At 39.2% G+C, this 20,448-nt stretch overlaps 1 protein-coding gene across 1 annotated transcript in view; it reads right to left on the bottom strand.

Moving 5' to 3' along the window:
* ESRP2 (epithelial splicing regulatory protein 2) overlaps positions 1–18,806 on the bottom strand; it is a 46,525-nt gene extending 27,719 nt beyond the window's left edge. The window contains exons 1-3 of the mRNA XM_010584728.1: positions 18,711–18,806; positions 18,332–18,484; positions 17,288–17,416 (exon numbers count right to left, since the gene is read on the bottom strand). Of these exons, the coding sequence (XP_010583030.1) occupies positions 17,288–17,416; positions 18,332–18,466 (264 nt within the window). The 5' untranslated portion in view covers positions 18,467–18,484; positions 18,711–18,806. The remainder of the gene's footprint in view (positions 1–17,287; positions 17,417–18,331; positions 18,485–18,710) is intronic.
* Positions 18,807–20,448: the final 1,642 nt, after the last annotated feature.

Here is a 20,448-nt window from a genome sequence, read left to right as displayed (position 1 = left end):
TTGTTTAAGGATGATTTAAAGTCAGAAAATTGAGATCTGAGAGTGCTCAAAATACCTCAGTTGATGTGTAAACACCAGAAGAAGAAGAAAATTCCAGAGGACTCAAAAGGAACCACTTCAGAAATGCAGTTCTGGGGACTGCCACAATCACAGACCAACAACAAATATTCCCACTACAACAACAGACATGAGGAGAATTGCCTTCTTACTACATGTAGCACCTTATTACTTTCTGTTTTAACTTCTGGGCACAGTAAAGAGCAAATATTTGTAAAAAGGGTTTGGAAATGGTGATAGGAATTAGCCTCCAGAAGCTATACAGGGATTCTTGCCAAAAGGAAGCAGTCTTGCTGATGAACGGTAATAAAACACTCCCCAAACCTTCAACTTTGTACCCTGTGCTTCTGAAGATGCACAAGAGCCCATATATAAAGAGTGCAGTTAGGGGGCTATTTTGATCAGGTACAAGAAGAAATCCAACATGCACAACTTGAAAGAAGCAGCAAATGTACGCAGCCTCCTGCTTTACAAATAAAACATAAGAATTGTAGTTCAAAAAGTCTTCACCAAGTTAGAAAACAAAAGGAGAAAAATGTTTGGACAAGGGAGGAAATGCTCAGGCTAAATCGTATAAGTCAAGTTGGTAAAAATCTAGACTGTTGCACTGAAATGTTCACTTTTTTTTTCAGATGGTGTTTCCCACACAACATACAGCTGAAAAGACAGATACACAATACAGCTATTTTCAGAAGCCCCTGGTGAGAAGACATCAAGAAGAGTGAAATAGTGCATAAGGACACTGATAAGCCCAATACTCCAAGTGTACTAAGGTTTAAAGAAGGCATGAGAGGCAGCATTTGTTTTTATTTTTAACTGAGCCCAAGTATTTGCACTGCACATTTATTAAATGTCAGTGATAACATTCAACATTGCAAACTCCTTTCCAATGGGACAATCAACATATCAAAACAATTCTCTACTTTTCTTACTAGAAGCTAGCAACTTAAAGTGCCTTAGATAAAATACCACAAGGTTGGCAGGCCTTGCTGAGTGCTTATTTAGAAACTCCTGTTTTAAAAACAGCCTTTTTCAAACTTTGCGGTGTGCTGCTCCAGAAGAGGGCAAAATGAGCGTGGGAAGAATAGTCAGGAGACATAAGCAATCCTTCCTATCCAAAATAGCTTAGTTATTGCATGGGTTAACTGAGGAGAGGAATGAGGTAGCAGAGTATGAATGGGAAGATTCACCTAGGAGAAGAGCATGGAGCAAAATAGCAAGCATAACACTGCCACAGAGGAACGACAGATATTTGAGGTTAGCCTGAACAGGCTTCTTTCATCTACATGATATGTGTCCAAATTCTGGAAAGGTTAAATATGAAAAGCATAGCTCTGGACCAGCTCTCATTACTAGAGATTACACTGGACCCTTAAGTCTTTCAGGCAATAGATACAGCCTATCACATATATCAAAAGGAGTTAAACCAACCAGTGCAGATGTGTTTATAAAGTCACATTGAAATACGAGTTAAACAATTCAGCATTCCTGCAGAATAGACATCTTCAGCCTCCTTTTTCACACTATGAATTTCAGGCAGCATCTCAAAAAGCAACCTTGAACCAACATACACCCAAATGCAGCAAGCTAAGGACAAGTTAAGACCAGTGCCAGATTTACATTACATTTTTCTGTCTCACATGTTGAACAACCTGTCCACAACTCTGTCATTTCATAAATTCCATCCACATCTCCCTCTCTCCACTAATAAAAACCATCTCAGCTATTTACCTCCTATTATTCATCTTCATGCTGTCCTCCATAGCACTCCCCTACTTCAGCATGCAAAGCTGCCCCACCTGGACTTCCTCCACCAAGCTCACACACCCTGTGTTTCCCCTGTTAATCTACTCATTTCATAGCAACAGAGTTACACAGAGTGTTAATCACCACTGTTTGCATCTTGCAACCAGCCCTCATTTCAACTGCAAGAACCACGCTGTATTGGCATCACCCTCCACCCTTCATTGCTTATTCCACCAGATCAGTCTCTCTAGTAGAGCTCTGATGAATCATTCTGTATTTAAAGGAATATGTTCAATAATTCAGTACTGAGATTAAAAACTGAACAGAGAGAAGAGGAAGAACCAAACAAACTGCTCTGTACATTTACCTCCAAGAAACCTGAAACAGTTCTTGGAGAAAAAGGTGGTGAGAGGTAAGGACAGAGTTTGAGCACCAGTTTGAAAAACTGGCTAAACAGGATTTTGGTCATGTAGCTGAGAGCACAAAGAGAGCAAAGAGACATGTTTCGCCAGCAGCAAAGATGGATGAAAGCCAGCACAAGCTGCTATGTTTTCTGCAAATGAATCCCAAGTGGCTGAAATGACACAGCCCCCTTCATGTTGCCTTAACTATAACTGAACAAAGCTGTGGATCTTAGAGAAAAAAGAAGATTCCTCATTAAGCCCTTTCTATAGTTATGATGCATGAAGCACTAAAATAAACCTCTGGCTATTTGGATATTCCCTTCTCCCTAACTAAAAATAGCTCTCATCCTTGAGAAAGGCCACTGCATCTGCACTGTATCTGTGCCTGGCATGGTAATGAAATACTGAGATAATTCAGTTGCAGGATGCATTCATGCTGTCAATTGAACCATTTCTAAAACACCAAGATACTCTGGGGGATTCTCTTTTTAATTCACCTCTGGGAAACAGCAGAAAATTTGGCTGCTTCTTACTCGTCAGACCTCCAGCAGCTCCTAGTGCATCTTCAAAATGGGATCCATTCCTTTAGCAATGCACTTCTCTTTTTTGCTTCTTTTAGCCCCACTGACCCATCACAGCTAACAGCACCAGACAAGACACAAAAATATTCACAAAGCTTCAGAATTAAAGGCATCCTTGCAATTTAACTAGGTCTGGAACGTTATGCTAAAGCATAACATAAAAATCCAGAAATAAGCTTAGCTTGTAGTCCATGCTTAAACTAGACATAAATCTATTCCCAAGTAGAAAGATGAGTTATTAGATTTATCAATATCCTTTGCACAAAGGATGGTCCTCACGGTGTGGGGACATGGTTTCAAATCAGTGGTATCGACAGGCATGTTACTAAATTGCCCAGAGAACAATGTGGTGATTACATGTTCAAGTTTCTGCCAAATTAGCACATCAAAAAGTGCTCATTTTGACTTCTGTGCCATCTTTAGACTTAGGCAGCAGGACAAATCACACCTCGTCCAGCAAAAATTAAGATGCAAGATGGACAGATGATAATTCATTTGGGATAAAGCCTGTCAAAAGAATATGAACAGGCTTAGCATTCTAGATCAGTCTTTGGAAAAAACAAAAAAACCCCACCACAAACCCCAAAACTTATTCAGGAGTGACATCTTTTGGTCATTATTAAAAGGAAAACTTTCAGGAATAACTTAGAAGAAAAGATATTTCGGCTCATCTAGGCCTATATGTTCCAATATATTCCCTTGAGCTTAAAGAACTCATATTACTACTATGTAGCTGTCCTAGAGAAAGTGAAAATATACTCTACAGATCTGTAAAATACACTGAGACAAAAGAAGTTTTAGCTGAGGCACATAAACATGAACTGCTTACAATCTCTTTTGCTCAAAACTGAAAAATTAGCTATATGTGGGTTTTTTTCCCATATTCATTTTAAGAAATCAAGAATAAATTTCCACTGTGACCAGCACACATCTCCATGCAAAGCAAAAGCTAGAGATCTCTTGTAGATATCACTTGCAAATTATTTTACCTACATAAGAGTTTTCCTCCAGTAATTAATTATTATAAAAAAAGGTGGAGGGCAGCATAGAACCATTCCAGGCAGGCAGCTTTAATATACAGATATGTATCTCTGTGTACACATGCATATGTTTATGTATAGAATTATACATAGTGACACAAATTATTGTTTTAAAAATCTCATCATATCAGCTGAACTTTCATGTCTGCATGCCTAACAATTCAGACTAAATTTATAAAATTACTTCTAAATTTCAATTCACTATATTTCTCAACATTTTCTTTAAATCCTGAAATTTGTTACATTTTATTAGCATAATGAAGTTTGAGAACTACAGCTCATAGTCTATCAGACAGATTATCAAATAGAATTTACCAAACTAAATCAATAATACTATAAGATTTATACAGACTCGTGCATATATAGCGGTGTTTTATGTCGTAGAAAAAAAATAAGTAGCAACCACATAAAGCACTTCTTTTTCAATCCAGAAATATCAGAGTTCACTCTCATGCATACTCTCACACTTCACTATATGCAAATTGTCAACTGAAAGAGATGTTAAACTTTTCTAATTGCAGGTCTCCTAGCAATGAGACCACATACTTCACATATTAACATCATATATACTACCACTTTGCAACAAACACCACATGTGCTTAGACTAAAGCCATACTGTTTATAACCATGTATGATACCCAGACTTACTTGTGTTAAAAAAAAAATCATCATTACTTATTAGACATTACTGTAATTCACTACATTAGAGGTTTAGACTGTCTTTTAGGCCTTTGGTGTGGGTCATTCTTTGCTTGTAGCATAGACCACATAACAACGATCTGTCTTCTTTCAGGTAAGAGAAGCATGGAAAACAAATGACAATCTCCAAAAAGGTGTCTCTGAAGATTCTCTACTCCAAGTTTTTCTTCAACAGGCAAAGATATTGCAGTTCTTGCCTCAAAGCCTGATTTTATGGAAAGTCCTCTAAGATTTATTGCCAGAAAACACCCAAAACCAATTATATAGTTGCAGGTGCAGTTCCTGAAAGGAGATCTCCAGTGGCTGAACACCGAGATGGGCTGCCCAGCAAAGTTGAAGAGTCTCCATCCTTGGTGATATTCAAGACCCAACTGGACATGATACTTCGCAGCCTGCTCTAGATGAACCTGCTTTCAGGGGTTGGACTAGATGACATCTATAGGTCTCTTCCAACCTCAGCTATTGTGCAATTCTCTGATGTCTTTGGACTCTCTGTTTTGCCTACTCTGCAGCTACACTAAAGCTCATTACATCAACGCCGCCATAGTGTATACATGTGTGGGGGTAGGTGTGTTTGGGGAAGGATGTGTTGTCTGGGGTGAGGGGGAAGGGGAGGAAATCAAGAGATGAGATGCAGCCAAATTTGATTAACAGAAATCTTCTGCCACCAAAACATAAGCAAGATTGGAGCATCACCAAAAATCAAATATCCAGCAACACTGAAGTTAAGATTTAAAGATTTAAAGGCTCTAATACAGCATGAGAAATCTCAAGAGCAACAAGCCACGGGTTTGATATACAAAGCCTGAACACACACAACATACCATGACATGTCAACTTCAGGAAATATTTTCACTTGGACTTTGTGCCTCAGACCCTACACCAATGAGGGTTTCACATTTATTTACAATACTCTCCATTGGCAGTTTTCTGCTTCTTCACTCTTCAAACCCTGGTAATAATGTCAGCCTTATCCATGCAATGGAGGAATTTAAAGCATGTCAATACTACTGGGAGGTGCACAGACTGCATTTCAGCAGTATTTACAAGTATGATAACCCTTTATTGTGCTAGGTAACTTTTTAAACAGAGAATCCTATAGTAAGCCCTTGCCTTTGTTCATCTGTTAACTGCTATTCCACATGGCTGATAATGGATATATGGTGACCTTGTACTGAAATTGCTGTATGGAAAAAAAGTGTAAGCTACAGTGCAGCCACAAGCTGCAGCATATTTTCGCCCCTTCTAGCAACATAGGAAAAAATACTGTATTTAGATACTATTCAGACTCAAACATGAAAAAGAAATTGCCCCTTGGTTTTATTTCTTTGCAGGGGAAACTTGCAGAAGATGACAGAGGCAGCCCAGGTCCACTCACTAGACATGTTCAAAAACAATATTGCCACTTTGATTTCTCCTATTAAGAGGAAAGCAATTTTTTTCTCTACTGAACACTAATGCCCTAAACACTAACACTGAAGACTAGCCTGGACAAAAGCATGGTTTTCATTTCCAGCATGCCACAGACAATATAACTGTGCTCAATATGACCGGTCAAGTTACATATCACCATATGCCTCCTGAGGTACTATAAACTGTATTAAATAACTGAATGAGTAATCAGTCACAATGGCCACCATAAATGTAGTTGGGAGAGAGAGATATGTACATATTACCCAAAACCAGTCAGATTTCCCATCCAACTTTGGAATTTGCAAGGGTAAGAGCAAGTTTGCTCTCCTTAGTCTCAAGGAGATGCAGGATGTGGCACTGAGCTTCAATGCCTGTAGACTATCTTCTCCTCAAGTATATTATGTTGCTTCTTCCTACCTACTAACCTTGCTGTCACTTTGTATTCTTTCCTGACTAGAGGTCCAACAACAGCAAACCAGGTACCACACAGCCTGCTGCTTCTGCTGCTGTTCCAAAACAGTTTCATCTATACTGGGTGCCTGTATAGGCATAAACTCATATTGTTGCCTTTCTCACAGAAAGAAACTAACTCTTTTCCACCCATGGCGTGAGATAACAAAGGTAACAGGGTTAAGGTCTCAACTACCCTATGCTTGGGGTTCTGCCATAAAATTCCAAACATGACAAATCTTCCGAAGAAGTAGTTAAAAAAATACAGAATTATATTTTTAAAGCTATTTAAGATATCCACTTTTATCTTTTACTTTGTTGGGAAGCTGAAGTTTCAGGAAGTAATACCACCCTGTCCTCCTCCTTGCTGTCATCACACAGGTCACCACAGAGTTCTCAAGTCAGGAAGGCACACAGCCTACGTATACCTCTTATAATGACTGAAAGAGTTCAAGGGAGAAAAATGGATGGTACTTATCAAGCTTATCACATCCTTCCATTCAACAAAACATAGAAAAAGTACTTTAAAATTCACCGTACTGCTTCAGAATTACATAGAGGGACTGGAAACTTTAAGCTTAGGTGAGGGTAGCCTACAGTTAATTTTCTGCATAAAAATAGGTTTGTTTATCATGGTTCAGCAACAGGAAGAATATGAAATACAGAAATGGAGCAGCAGTTGTCATGCTCTTTGTCTGTCCAGTGACAGTTTGTAGAGCACAGAAAACAGACTATTGTGACTCAGGAATGTGATAAGCTGTCTTAAGGGTGAAACTTCCACATTATTTATTTCTTTGGTTCATTTTAATTGGGCCTGGGTCTTCGTGCAACAAAGTAAACAATAGCTAACAAAGTTTTAATTCTTCCTAGGAAAGAATGCAAGAATCTAACCTTCTGGCAAGACAAAGATCTGTCTAAGCCATGCCACTTGAGCATTTTATGACCATTTTTCATTAATTATTTCTTAGATGGAAGTTTGCAGCATCAGATTATTTGCATGCTTTCCAGCTATGGCATCTACAGAATCTAATTCAGGTAATGCATTAAGTGTAAAAGGCAAGACCACAGTTCAGGCCACCTAAATGTCACAGCAATCAGGTCACAGCTTTTATCTTCAAAAGCACAATCTGTTTTAATAAGAGAGTGTTGAAATATGCAGAGTACTGCACAAATAAGCTACTTGAAGTTAGCCTTGTGTAAGATAAAGCACCCCAGTCCAGCAACATAAGAATTTCAGTTTCTGGACTTACTTTACTACTATATTATGTGTCAGGAAACTGCTAAATAAAGAAACACTTACTGAGATAAAAGGAGTTTTCACCTTTAAATTAACCTGTATGAAAGAGGCCACTAGCTAGCAAAAACAATAAAATAATGCAAAAGAGATGCATACCTTGCAGAACACCTTAGCATTTGTCAGCATAAATTATTCATTAGTCTGTCTTTAAGCAAAAGGAAACCTGAAATATTAGTAATGCAAAAAATCCATACCCTATCAACCTTTTACCTACATTTCAAGCAGGATTACAATGGTGCCTCACACTCCTCACAGGCTGCTTGCTATCAGCTCAACTCACAGAGCAACTCATTACAGCCTGAAAGACAAGGTTGAACATACTTTCCAAACCCTAGGTTTTAATTAATGCCATGACTGCAATATTTCCTAAAGTCTTGATCTGTGCACAAGCTTGCTCTCAGTGTTCTATACCTCCCCCACTCCCACTTACCTCTGTTTCAAGGACAAACTTTCATTAGCGATGTGATCTTTAGCACTGGCTCTATTGACTGTAATGCATGGTACTGCTCTATTTACTCAACACTACCTCATTGTTTGTAGTGCAAGCTTAACCAGTTGTAGGAGAATAGCCAACATCTGTAAAGTTAAAGCATTTTTTTTCTATTGGGTTGTTTTTCAGGTTGTTTTTTTAGTAATATCCAGGGAAAGTAGAAAGAAGAGGAGACATAAAAAGAAGACATACCTATTACCCACAATTCAGTTTCCTTCAGATTCTCTCATACTCCTGCCTCTCCTTTAAATTTATACTGTAAGAATACCATAGGCATGGACTTTCCTGAGTAACAGCCTTGAGATCCATGAAGTATCTTTGCTTATATAAGAATCCAAGTGATTCTTGCTCAAACCCTTACAAATACCAGGGGAAAAAAAAAAAAAAAAAAAAATCAAACTTTTATAAACTGGCTCTGCTCTGCTTCAGAAATAGAGTTTCCCTTTCTTGTTCAACATGCTTTCACAAAAACACAAAGGAGAAGTGGAAGTAGATCCCGAGGTCAGCTTGCCTTTAATCTCTGAAATTTTAAAGTCACAGATTAGGGCAGCTACCCCATGCATCAGGAATTGATTATGTTTGCTAAAAGGAAAAATGAGAGTAAGAAATTATTAGCTCTAAGATTTTAGCAGTTCATAACTAAGACCAGAATTTACATTTGGCCTTCCAAGGGATTCAGACCTTCCCAATACAGAACAAGGACATCAATGGTGACATTATAATGGTGACATTATTGAGATGTTGCTTCCTCTTACGGAACTACATCCTCTCTTTCAGGTAGCTTCTTGTTTCCAAAGTGAGTTCATTATGACTGAAAAACTTGATATGAGTTGTCTGGAATACGGAGGAAGTCATACAGCTTGTGATCAATTCTCAGCATCTGAGGTTTATAGGAAGTGGGGGTTGATTTATGTTTTCTTTTGTTTCTTTAAGCACACCACAAGAGCAGCAGTTTTCTTCTCCTGCAATTCATATTTACATGGTGACATTTCACATGCTTTACATAAGCAGAAGTTCATCCTGTAACAGTTTAATTCTCTTGTCAGAAGTAACACTGGCTAATACACTCAAGTAATCAATCAAGCAAACCCCAAAACTCTGTCATAGTCATATTCTTGTGACCACTATGTATTTTCCAGTTCTCAACCTCATGCATCCCCCTCTAATCCAATAGTTATTTGATTCAAGAGGTTTGATGTGTTATACACTGTTTTGTGTCTCTCTTCAGGTGCAAAGGACTCCTAAATTAACTTTCAGGCTTTCAGGTACACAGCTACAATAAGATCTACTTACAAAGCAAAAAATCCACAGTGATTTTTGCATTTTTATTTTCCAGGTTGCATACTATAGCTCTACTTTACTCTTAGTGCAATTCACTGCAACAGAATTACTTATGAGGAAAGTAGTTCTGCCGTAATTTCTGTAAAGACATTTAATTTCACATACTGCCAACGTCTACACAATTCACTATAACGTTAAAGCACATGCTTAAATTTCTCTAGAACTAGAGCCAGAGAATGGTAACACCACTAATTAAGTTGTGATCTCAATTTAGTAAGAATGATAACACAGTTCAGACACTGCCCTAGAGTAATAGAACCTTTTCTTTTAAGCTAACAGGTGTCCAAAATCATCACAGGAGCCAAGTTTTTGCAAAAGAGAATACAACTGTTTCTTAACCTTAAGTTTCTTTCCAATATTTTACTGCTAACACAATATGTATTTCTCAACACTTTTTGCCCCTCTCTGCCCACCGCAGTTCTACACAGAAGGGGTGGGGGGAACTGAAATATTTTTAAATAGAAGTTTGGGAGAAGTGGCAGGGTTTGGGGTTTTGTTTTGTCACTCATCACAAGTGGTGAGCATTTAAATTTCAATTTCCAATAACTTTTGCATAATATTTATCTTATAACTCACATCTACCTTCACAGCATGTGGATTTAATGAATGAAGGACAGATTAGTAAAGCAGCTGTTTATAAACAAAGCAACAACAGGGGCTATTGTATAGAAGTATACTGGAGTAAGCTGTGAGCAGTTTAAAGAACATCAACACAGATTTATCAGAGCAAAGCACTAAAAAATGGTTTGTAGAGCAAACATGACTTCCGATTCAGTACCTTCTTAGGACACACACACGAAGTTGCCTTTCAGAGTACCAGTATTTTCCTCCTTTCTTGAAATCAGGTTGTAGCTAACAGAGATTGATCATGAAGGAAAACAACATGATATCTCTGCAGTTTTTAATGCAAAGCAGCAACTATTATGAAGAAAATAAAAGCTTTTCCAGAGCAGACAGGAGATGGCAAAGACATGAATGTGAGGAAGAGGGAGAACTACCATTTACGTTTCTAATTAGGAGACATAAAAGTTCCAATTTTAACCACAGAAATTATAAAACAGAACAGGGCAGACATTACTTTGCTAAAAAAAAAAAAATTAACCTCCAATCAGCATTTTTAGTTTTGGCCACAACACTGCTTTGCTAGCAATATCAATTTCAGCATCTATGCGTCACTCTTAAACCTAACTGTTCAGCAAAGAAGCGCTGCAACATGTTGACAGAGATGTTGCCCTCATTTGGCAGCACTTAGCTACCCAAGACCTTCTGCATATAATTTAAGGGTGGGTTTTTTTAAAAAGGAAAAAAAAAAATCCAGGTAAACCAACACACAGATGCAAGAACTGTGCAACTGTTTCAAAAGCTGTGACAAGAACCAGATAAAATGCTACCAGAGGAACAGGGAAACAGTGGAGCTTTGCAGACAATCCAGAGTATCCACACAAAGTTTTCTAAGCTGCTTCCATGTTAACATGTAAGAACTGGTAGAAGCACTGCATGTATACTTGTCAAAATGGTAGAATACAAATCCTTTATTCCTCAAGTCACTTTTGAAAACCCTGACAATAGTTCGTTGACACATTTCCAGTGACTTTTTCAGTAGCTCCTTACAGTAAGTTAGAGGAAAGAAGTTCAAAGTCTTTCAGGATTATGTAATCCAGCCATCTGTATTAAAAGGCTTCTACCCTGTGTTTTATTATCTTCCAATGACTTTTAGAAAAGCTGCAGGTACAATTTCAAGAGAAATTCAAGTATTCAGATATCATATTATAGCTACGAGAACATCCAAATGTGCTAGTGACAGACACAGTTTTCAACTAGTGTACAACACCATGCTGTGTGAAGACAGACTTTTCAAGCTATCCTGGACAGGTCAGAGTAAAGTTTATTTTTCTATATATGCTAATCCACCCAGACTTGATAAGAGATTTAATGTTACTGTTGAACTTCATCAGAACAAGCAGCAGCATCTGCTATCATAAAAAGTCTACTCGGGCTCATCTTCAAACCACTGGAGCAAATTATTCACTTCTAATGAATATTGGCACTTCTAATTTTAAGATAAGATAGCCCAGCTAGCCAAGACTACCACATTTTTATGCTTGCAAAGAAAATAATATGCAGCTTTAGACAAATTCCTTTATCTAATTCTCTGCTCATTCTGAAGTGAAATGCATGAAAATATAGGAACAAAGCAACATTTAAGGGAATACTCGAGGAATTCAGATGAAAGTATTGCAGCCTTCAGAGAAGCTCAGGTTATTGCTTTCCACAAAACCTAACAGAACATAAATGCTGCCAATAACAAATGCAGTCACATGATCTACATATGTATATTCATGTATATGAATATGTTACGTATATAACAGAGGAACCGTTTCTGCTATTAACTCTTCTCTGTTTTTGAGAGAACAGATTTGAGTGTTTCAGTAAGAATGTAGTGGGAGCTGGGTAGCACAGGATTTGTAAAGGGAAAAATCGTTTATCTATACCATCAACAACAGAATTACAACTAGGGTTCTGAAACAAGAGTTAGCCATCCATTTTCATTGCTAAAGAAACAAAATTCCACACTGTAACAGCCTGCAGCTACAGGAAGCATTAGTACATCCTCACTTCCCCGCAATAAAGAGTAACAATATTCCAGTATTAGGTATCAAACATAATTTAACCAATACTTATCTAATTTTATCAATGGAAATAGGGAGTTATTAGATGCTAACGTATACCAAGAACCCCACATAAGTCTACAGGCACACAGTACACTCAGCCCTCCTGTAAGAGCAGGAGTTTATCACTTACCTGCCCTGACAACTTGAAGGCCACCTTATGTCTGTCAGGAAGCCCACATCACTCACTGCTGATACCAAACCAAGGCCATAGTTTCACAATACAAACTGCTTGGTGGCCAACCTGTCTTAAAACCTTTCTCTCCTTTCACCAACACTGCTTGTCCACATCTTGGTGCTGTGGCTGCCCTCAGAAAAGCTACCTAATCTGCCACACTGTACATCAGACAGAACCACTCCAAACCAGAACTTTTTCTAACTCAGAACAGTGCCGTGCTCCAGTTTAATATGCAGCCCCAAAAACTTTTGTATTGGCAAAATGCAGCTGAGGGAGGCCCATGTAGCAGCACCTACCTAAGCGAAAGGTGCCACTAAAAAGTTTTCATACAACTGCAGCTTGAGAACTTGATGCGGGGGCAGAAATACATTAGGCTGGTATCGCCATCAAACATGTTGGATCATGAAAATACAACCAAAGGGTGTAGTTTCATGGGACGTGAGCTTGGACAGCAAAGCAGCTTAGAAGTTCCCACCCTACCTGCTCATTTAAGTGATCCTGTTTACAGCACAGCTTCACAAAGAGTTTTACTGACACGACAAAAAGATAGCAAAGTATGGTGCAGGGGCAAGAGAGAAGCTGGCTTCACTGCTGAAGCCAAATCTTGTGAAACTACACCCTAAGTATTTGTTGTGGAGAGAACAGCCTGCTCAGTAACACTTGTGAAAGGTTTGCCAAACACCTGCTCCAAAACTTCAGAACTCAGACCCACCAAATAGTCCAAAATACAGACACTATTAGGAATTTTATTGAGGTGATGCAGTCACCAAATAATCTGAAGTTGGAAGATGAACCATGAGACTCAAAAAAAAGAAAAGTCATCCTGCATTTTCAGGCTTTTTTCTGCAGTCTGAAGGTTCAGAGGTGTATTAAAAAAATATTCAAAAAAATCATTTATCCAAAATGAAGGTGTGACAGCTGGCAAGTGAGCCAAGAAAACTTTCTGTTAGCACTTCGTGAAAAGGAGGCTGCAGAACAAGTTTCTCTTAAAAAAAAAAAAGCTGTAACTGGTTTATCAGGTTAGAGGAATTCACTGGTTCTTCCGCCTCTCCCCCCATCCCATTTGTTTCCAAATGCTCATCTAACCAGCTTGTTTCTTGCTGAATTTGTTGATATGTGAGAAAATAAATTCCACCTGTAGCTCAGCTGGATGATCAATTGGCATCCAAACATGCTTCAGAGAACTGGTAATTTGCTACCACCTGATGAAGTGGCAACCCCTCAGTATTTTCAATCTGTGCATAGTTTAGGAGAGCAGGGGAAAAAAGGCCCAGCTTTGTCTTGCTATGTTTAAGAATATGAATCGAATCTCTCATTGATGGATTGGGTCCAATGTACAATGCAATGAAAGATCAGCAAGACTAAGACAGTCTTCCAAACATTTTTTTTTATTACTTAAACGTCAATCCGTAGATGAAATTTGGATGCTTTCAATAGGACCAAAAGCAGACCCAGGTCTCATGAGAACCTGTCCCTTTTTATGTATATCATTCAAAGTAAGATGGTAATTACAGCTAAATACTGCAGACAGCTCTCCAAAATTATTAGCTCTTCTTAGACTTATCCTTTGTCAGGGAGACATGCAAATATTGCCTTGCAAAAGGAAAGTAACATGTCTTAAGGCAAGTCATGCTGATTCAGCCAGGATTTCTGTATGGGAAGGATTAAGAAATCCACAACACTTTCAACTTAGTATTCAATCTTTAACTTAGAACCCCTATGGCTAGAATCAGAGAAGCACATGAAGACGTCAGCTTTTTGATGACAGAGTAATGGGGCTGAGAGAAAGGTAAAGTTCATTTTGGTTTTGCTGTTTAAAAGCAAGCTACCATTCCTGCAAGGTTTCAGAGAGCAACCCGAAAATAATTTTCTCCCTTAAAAGCTTGGAAACTGAGAATCCATAAAGCTCCAGCAGTTGTTTAGAAAAATATAAATAACATGCTAAATAAGCCAGTCCTGTGACTTGAGGATCTGAACAATGAAACCTAGCAAGAATGCCCTAGCAATGCAGAAAGAAACGTAGGACACTATTTCCTTTAGTAAGTAGTGTAGGTAATACATGTTTAGTGGCTTACATCACAGGCTCAAGCCAGTTCCAGATACACACTTGAAGAAGAGATCTCCTACTTACTTGTTTAAAAAATCCTCACATTTTTCTAATTGGTAGCATTCTGCAACTATAACACCACATCTCAGCAGTTTTAAGTTCACCATTACTGGTCCAACAACAGAGATAAGTTATTAATGCCATTTTGAACTAAATACATCAAGCAGACTGCTTCCAAAGGGCACACATTTTATGACTTCAGGTAACTATTTCCCTAGTATTTGTACATTACCAGGACCTCCCCTTCCCACCCAAAACATAGCTATCAAAACATTGCACATCACCTATCAGAAAATATAGCCGGATCCCATAAATGCACTAGCATCTGTGGAATCAAATGCTTGTTACCCTGGACAAGTACAGTACTTAAAAACTTGCAACAAGATGTATAGAACATACACTGCAGCAAACAGCTTGGTTATTTGGGAGCACTGTGCTTCAGAACTTCACTTTGTAAGATTACACAGCAAAAATATATTGGTGGGAAACCCTATTTTAGAATATTTCTTAAGACAAACCCAAGCAGTAAGTCATGTGATGTAATACTGTAAGAATATGAAGTAAAATAGACATGATGCATCATTTGTTGAAGTGCCTTGTTACAAGTGTAGTAAAGACTTAACCAGAGATTATAGGCTTTTGGTAGACCCTATCTTTGCTGGAAAGTGAACTAAATGGTAATAGAAGGAGGCTTTCTGTGGTCAATGGAAAAACTCCAGACCTACAGCAGCTGATCTACTGTTTACCAGTTACAAATCACAGAATCAGAATCACAGAATGGTTGAGGTTGGCAGAGATCTCTGAAGCACAGATAAAAGTTACAATGGATTTGTGCTTAGTGATTCTCACTTCCCTTTACATGTAGAGACTGGGAACCCAAGGCAAAAGCCAGAAGTAGGCACTAAAACTTTCATTTACATGATTGAGATGCGTGCTAAAGTGAGTGATTTTCAGCCACATCATCAACTTTTCTACCACAATCCAAGCAGGGTGTGGAAAGCTAATTTCACATACCCTATAACATTATCTCAAATCAAGGTACAAGTCTACTTCCTTTTCTTCCTCCTTTTCAAATAACCACTTCACCCACCTGTGCTTTTGCTAATCAAAACACTTAACTGGGGGGGGGGGATCTGCATGTGTTGACAAATACCTGACTCATTCTTAAAATACATGAAACAATTAAAATATCTAATGGACTTATCTTAAAAAATGTAGAAAAGGATTTACTATTAAAGAATATGGAATTTTGCTTTTTGCCACCATTGCAAGTGGGAGGATGAACTAATTCTCCCCTAACTCCCAGAGAGCCAGGACATATGGAAGGGAAGGGAGACGAGCTTATGTAAAGTGTGTTCCAGAAGACCTATTCCAGAAGAACTGGCATCCAACAATTAACGGCAAAATCATTATTTAGTTGCATAGATGTGCCAAACAAAAAGGAAAAAAAATTGTTGTTTTTCAAGTCTCTACCCACCTACACACAAAGGTAGCATTTCCTTTTATTTGCTAAAGCAGACCCACCTACAGTGCAATTTACAGCAATAAGATACAATCTCTCATAAAGTATTGAGTATAATTAAAGTGTGTCTGTTATAAAGGTAAACAGAGTGTACTAGGCTAAGCTGTTCCAGATGTCTTTAGTGCAAGATCTGGGACAAGATCAAACCTGCAGCTGCACATTTTCTCAGGCATTATTTTGAAGCTTTAAAAAAAAAAAAAAATCACCTCGTGGTCTTGGACTCTAGCAAAACTAGTGCAAGTAGCATAAATACCATCTGCACCTAATGTTGACAGATTTTAAGACACATGAAAGTTACACATTTCTATTTTCAAAGATACTCTCTCCAGAGTGAAGTGTTAGCCACTCAGTATCAAAGAGGGTTAGGACCTAGTCTGCCAAGCTATCTGTGTCACCAGAAGTTACAGCAACATGAACCTGTTCTACTGCCTAAGCAAGTTTCTTGCTGAAACACACCTACGAATGATTCAGACAAGGTGTGGAAAGCCAGTTTTATGTGTTACACAAAAATGCACTATTGTATTTTTCCATTCAAGCACATTTCATGTATAGAAAAGACAGTGAAAGCAAGCAAACTTTCAGGAACTGCATATGTATACACTACCTGCATTAAATTTTTTTAGGTAACTTAGGGCCTCTTGAACCGCAAGGATCACACAATTTTACAGATTCACTCTCTTAGCGTGATATTAAGTGAGCCAAAGAGCAAAATACAGAAATTATAGAATAAAACCCAATCACTTTATAATCCACTAAACTAATTAAATTAAGCTCACCTGGAAAAGAGTGATACACAACAAGCACCGCTGATGTTTTATGAAAGTATAGTTTTGAAGATTTCAACTAACTAAGAATAACAAATGAGAAATGTAAAGGTTTTTAATACACATTATAGCAGTGAACCTGTAGATTAAAACATACCACCTGAATTTTTAAAGTTTGATTAGCACTGCTAAATTAAGTAGTGCTCTTATCAGCCTAGTCTTTTAAGGCTTGAGCAAGAGAATTTGGAATAAAAGTACACCCATCAAAATAATCAGAAGCCAGATCTTCCAAGGACTAGAGCATCAGCTCAGATAACTCTGGTATTGTACATAACTGTTTCACAACTATGGGGTTCCCATTTCAAATGGTTCAGGTCTCTTTTGGGTTAGCTTTAAAATAAGCTCAAAAACTTGCTAGTGATTTCAAAGTGAAAGACAAAATTGAAGTCTATTCCTTTTATCAAATCATTTGAATCTTGTGCCCAGGCTTCACCCTGAATAGCCCCTTCTCCCAGGAGCAGCACCTCACCTGTTGAAGAACCCGGTCCAGTGGTTCAGCTTTGCCCAATCCCTCTGGTGTTAAGCCACTCACTTCACGACACTGGTCACTTAAGTCCAAGTTGTCTGCTTTCACCAGGGATTTGTGTAGCGTCCCTACCTAAAAACATTTAAGAAATTATGGACAAAAGTGAGGAACAATCGAATTAGCTCTTTTTAACAGTGCGTTCAGACTGCAGAAAAATCAGAAGGGTGCAGTATCATGTTCCCGATAACAATCGCAATGAGAAAAAGCATTTGTCAATTTCACAAATCGAAACCTTTTGCCTCGGTTTCTTTCCCTCCCACCCAGGAGGGCCATGCTCTCCGCTTCGGGGAATCCGAGCCAGTTTTCATGTGACGTCTTTTGCAGTTAGCACCGATTTTTGTGGGAGTTATTCATTGCAAAGGGAAGATCACATAATATTAAGGCAGTTTCCTGAATCGATTAATGAAATTGATACTCATGTTTGTTTCATCAAAGCCCTTCACCTCTAGGGGGTTCTTGTTTATGATAGGGCTTTTGGAAAGAAAAAAAAAATTAGAGCATATTTTCAGATTAGCCTAAAAATTAAAGGAAGTCAATATTCTCTCAAAGGTCATCCAAACGTTGGTTTAAAAAAAAAAAAAAAGGCTCCTGCAGCAGGCCGCAAAGGGTCCAGATTACCCTGAGACAGCTCCCATGAAAGCATGCACGTTTGGAGCCTACTGAGGGCAGCTCTTTCTTTTAAAGCTCCACAAGTCCGTAGACTCTTCGAATTTGAAGCTACAGATGCTTTAAGGGGGACGGGGCAGGGGGGTGGAAGCGGCCAAACTTTCTTTCGAAGTTACTTCTTCCCTTGAAACGGAACAAAAAGGACCTTCTGGAGTGCCTAACCCGAAGAGTGAATGACCCCCGGGCACGGGGGCCCCGCTCCCTCCCCTCGGTGCATTTGTGAAATGAACAAACGGCTCCGGGGAGGCGGCGAGCGGCCGGGCGAGCCTGCTCGCCCTGCGCCCGGGGAACGCGCCCTCGGACCGGGTGTCGAAGCCATACCTTCTTGCTGGGTAGATCCACAACTTGCCACACCAAGAGAATTAGTTCCCTCTCATCCGAACCCAGTTTAGCCCCATATGCACCAGCTGTTGCCCCAAACAACACCACCAAAGAGTCACTGTGCGAAGCCGTCATGACCACAGGGGGAAACAACTACAATCAAAAGCAGAGGTCAAAAAAAAGAGAGAAAAAAAAAGAAAAAGACACACAAACAAACAAAAAAAAGAACAAAAAAACCCCCACAAGGCTCACCCCCTACCTCCGAGTGATCAAAGAGGAAAGGAGCGAACGAGGAGTCACAATATCAAGAGGAGAGAGAGAGCTATTTAGGAGGTAGGGTGTTTGAGACAAAAAAAATGGAGAGAGCTCGCATCTCTACCTGTTCCCGGTGATCTTCTTCCCGGGGCTGATTGGGAGGTGAAATTAGCAAGCTGTGGGTTTCTTTCCCTCTGACATCATGGCAGAAGCCCAGCCTGGGCTTGGGCTTTTTTTTTTTTCGCTTTTTTTTTTTTTTTCCTTCCCCCTTCCCCTCTCCAGAGTTACCTGCCCTTGGTGCAGCTCATGTGACTCTAGTCAATCTCCCAGAGGGACAAGGCCATTGGGCCTTTGGAAAAGGTGTAGGAGGGACAGGGGGAGAATCAACGCCTGGCTGATCTGGCCTGATTGGTTTTTGAGGGAGATCAGAGGAAAACTCCCTTTTCTCTCTCTAATTCTGCCTGCAGGAAGTGCCCCTACCTGCTTTCAGTTTTGCGGGATCCCGTCCGGCGCTGGGCGCGGACAATGCGCGCTCCCGCTGCGCGGCCGCCCGCGGCCCCTCGCCCGGCGTACGGGGGGGGACATGGGGTCTGCGGTCTCGGAGCGGGTCCCGTTGGGGAGCTGAAGAACATACACGTGCAGCTGCCAAAACACAGCCTGTGACCTAGCTCTGAAATGCACAAAAGTCTTCACCGGCTTCTAATTGATTGCCTTTCGCGCACGTCGCCGTGTGTGTGCTGAGCTACCAGTGCCGGCGTTTATGTGTAATAAAAGTGTAGCAGTATACAGGAATTTTTAAGGGATATTACAGGTAGAAAGTACTTTGCATTTTAGGCCTTATTCTGCATATGGTTTGCGAAGGTGGGTCCCAGTAAAATAATTTTTGTTTTTGAGAAAGGGTGTACCCAGAATGTTCTGCAAAATAGAGATATAAAGCCCTGTATTTTCTATCTTAAAAACTGCTCAAAGAACTATCTCCCGGGCGTTAACTGCAGTCCAAGATGGGCAGTTTTTTCGCTATACCTCTTTTCTTTTTTGTTTCACAGGTGAGACTCTACAACGGGAAAACACCACCTAGTTTAGCTACTGTAAAAATACTCCTCTAAGCATTTCTGCTCGATGGGAGCAGCAGTAATATTTGTAACATTGGGGGCTGAGAATTTTTGGAGACATTGTCAAATTCATTTCAAAGCAGAAATTAAGATCAAAAAGCCTCTAAACTGTTTTGACCATGTTATTATTTTTCCTACTGCCACCACTGATGAGTTACTAATGATTTTTAAAGGCCAAATGTTGCAAGTTAGACTAGTCATGATTGTTCTTTTGCTTAATTAAATCTCCAGTTTGTACTTTATATTAGTGTTGTGTTGAAATACAGTTTCACTGAGTGAAAAATGGTGCTGCTATTTAGCTACTGATGTCTATTACAGGAAAATGCAGAGATGGACATTTAACTGTGAATATCTGACGGGTTTAAATATTAACATCACATTTTCTCTTCTTTTAACATGCTAATTTTATAATTGGTTAATTATAGCAGTTATTAAGGACCTCCTTCAGCAAGCACCGATTCACATGCTAACACCATCACCAAGACTATTTCCATTTATTTCAATGAAAGTAAACTACAGTTCAAGGATGCTGCCTTATATGAATTATCTTAGAATTCATGTACTGCAAGTATTTACCTGGCAGAGGCCATGCAGAGAACTTTGCAGTGCACAGGTGTATCTCACTGAACATTACAAGATAGTTGTTAAATGCCTCTCAGCTGTTGTCTCTGCTGCTTGTGTGTGCAGTTGCCTGAAAAGCAGTCCTGAAGAGAGATCATTGTTACAGAATGGGCAAATTCCCAAACACTC

This window comes from Haliaeetus leucocephalus, unplaced genomic scaffold, assembly GCF_000737465.1.
Source record: "Haliaeetus leucocephalus isolate CR32 unplaced genomic scaffold, Haliaeetus_leucocephalus-4.0 Scaffold92, whole genome shotgun sequence".
In the NCBI taxonomy this organism is placed as follows: Eukaryota; Metazoa; Chordata; class Aves; order Accipitriformes; family Accipitridae; genus Haliaeetus; species Haliaeetus leucocephalus.
This window is presented reverse-complemented; position numbering and strand designations above follow the sequence as displayed.